The following is a 2,206-nucleotide window of genomic DNA, read 5'->3' as shown; positions in this document are numbered from 1 at the left end:
GACATGGTTTTCAGCCTACACAGCCAGAAGAGAGGCAGAAAAGGGCAACGCGTGTTTTGAAAACACCAAGCTGAGGAGCTGCATCTGCCTGGACAAGAGGCTGGTCCATCAGGGGGTGTCAGAACAAAAGGCCCATGTCACAAGGCTGGGACTTGGGAAACAAACCTGCAAGCGTGTGCAAGGCCACCCAGAGAAGGGAGAAGCCTGTGATACTGAGGGTGGAGTACTGGGTTTTTGTTTTTCTGTTTTGTCTTAAGTTTTGGTTACAAGTAAACAGAGATGACTATACTGTGAAGCTACAGAGGTTTAAGTGACAAGGCCCTGCTTGTCTGCAAAGTGTTCACAAGGTCACACATGAACACCTGTTGTGAAAGTTAGCTGTTCTGACTGGAGCTCTAACTTTCTCTTTCCAGTATGACTGCCCCTCCCACAGGCTCTGTGTCAGCTGGCACTGGAGAGGACATGGGTAGTTTTGGCTAAAGGAAAGCTGAGTAGAGATGCACTTCCTTTGGGCTCGATGGGACATATCTGCAGGGTTGGCGGTCACATCTGTCTGCAAGTTACTGTTAGCCACCTATGTAGGAATGGCTACTAGAAGCACTCCCTTGCCCACCATGCCAGCTGACCTGGAATGGCAACATAAACGCGCAGGACTGCCCAGGTGCTTCAGGAGCTGCGGCTCACGAGGCAGACATGGCCAAGTCCAAGAACCATACCACACACAACCAGTCCCGAAAATGGCACAGAAATGGCATCAAGAAACCCCAATCACAAAGATGCGAGTCTCTTAAGGGGGTGGACCCCAAGTTCCTGAGGAACATGTGCTTTGCCAAGAAGCACAACAAGAAGAGCCTGAAGAAGATGCAAGTCAACAACACTAGTGCCATGAGTGCACGTGCTGAGGCTATCAAGGCCCTCGTAAAGCCCAAGGAGGTTAAGCCCAAGATTCCAAAGGGTCCTAGCCACAAGCTTACTCGACTTGCATACATTGCCCACCCCAAGCTTGGGAAGCATATTCGTGCCCGTATTGCCAAGGGCCGCAGACTCTGCCGGCCAAAGGCCAAGGATCAAATTAAGTCCCCGGCCGCAGCTTCACCTGCAACTCCAGCTTCAGTTCCAGCTCCTGCTCAGGCTCCCAAAGGTGCCCAGATCCCCACAAAAGCTCCAGAGTAGAGGCCTCTGACTGCCACTGTGTGGACAGAAGGACTGATTTGACCCCCAGGATGCTGTCTGTGTGGGGCCGGTGTCCTCCTGTGCTATTTGTACAATAAACCTGAGACAGGAAACAAACAAACAAACAAAAAATGCGCAAGACCAAAGGAGGAGTACATGAGTGTGTGCCTAGCAACCAGCACTGAAAATGTGTGGATCACGGATAGGAACGAGGTTTCAACTGTATGGTGCCAGAAGTGAGTCTGTGGAAAACCTTTTCCACCTCTTTTCTTTTTTTTGAGTTGGAGTCTCATTCTGTCACCCAGACTGGAGTGCAGTGGCCACTGTAACCTCGACCTGCTGGGCTCCGGCGATCCTTCCGCCTCAGCCTTCCAAGTAGCTGGAACTACAGGCGAGTGCTACCACTCTCGGCTAATTTTTTTGATTTATTGTAGAGATGAGGTCTCGCCAAGTTGCCCAGGTGGGTCTCGAACCCGCGGGCTCAGGCAATTCACTCACCTCAGCCTCCCAAAGCGCAGGATTACAGGCTGAGCCACTGAGCCCGGCTACCTTTCCACTCCTTACAACTAATATATAAAAGAAAACTGATAGAAGGCTCTCAATTGATGGCAATCTTAAAAATTTGTTTTATTTTACTTTTTTTTTTTTTTTTCCCGAGTTGGAGTCTCACTCTGTCGCCCAAACTGGAGTGCAGTGGCCGCTCCCAGCCACCGCGGCCTCGACCTGCTGGGCTCCGGCGATCTTTCCGCCTCAGCCTTCCAAGTAGCTGGAACTACAGGCTATTATTTTACTTTTTTGAGTTGGAGTCTCACTCCGTTGCCCAGGCTGGAGTGCAGTGGCACACTCACGGCCACTGCAGCCTTGATCTACTGTGCTCAGGTGATCCTTCCGCCTCAGCCTTCCAAGGAGCTGGAACTACAGGCACGCACCACCACGTCCGGCTAATCCTAAAAAGTTATATGGTAAATTATTACCAATAACTAGTTTGAAGCTTAAATAAACTTTTCTAAATTATCAGGAATAAATTTTAATA

General features: G+C 50.0%; 1 protein-coding gene across 1 annotated transcript; it reads left to right on the top strand.

Moving 5' to 3' along the window:
* Positions 1 to 693: 693 nt before the first annotated feature.
* On the top strand, positions 694 to 1,173 carry LOC103251576 (60S ribosomal protein L29-like). Its single transcript, XM_008050169.1, has one exon. It carries the CDS (start codon positions 694 to 696, stop codon positions 1,171 to 1,173), a length of 480 nt encoding a protein of 159 aa, XP_008048360.1.
* The last annotated feature ends 1,033 nt before the right edge of the window (positions 1,174 to 2,206 follow it).

The sequence above is a fragment of the Carlito syrichta genome, unplaced genomic scaffold, assembly GCF_000164805.1.
Source record: "Carlito syrichta isolate Samal-C Ts95f unplaced genomic scaffold, Tarsius_syrichta-2.0.1 Scaffold143124, whole genome shotgun sequence".
NCBI classification, from domain to species: Eukaryota; Metazoa; Chordata; class Mammalia; order Primates; family Tarsiidae; genus Carlito; species Carlito syrichta.
Note: the sequence above shows the minus strand (reverse complement) of the source record. Positions and strands in the feature narration are given on the sequence as shown.

Coding starts and splice junctions, on each gene's coding strand:
- LOC103251576 (XM_008050169.1), top strand. CDS start 694: ATGGCCAAGTCCAAGAACCATACCACACACAACCAGTCCCGAAAATGG.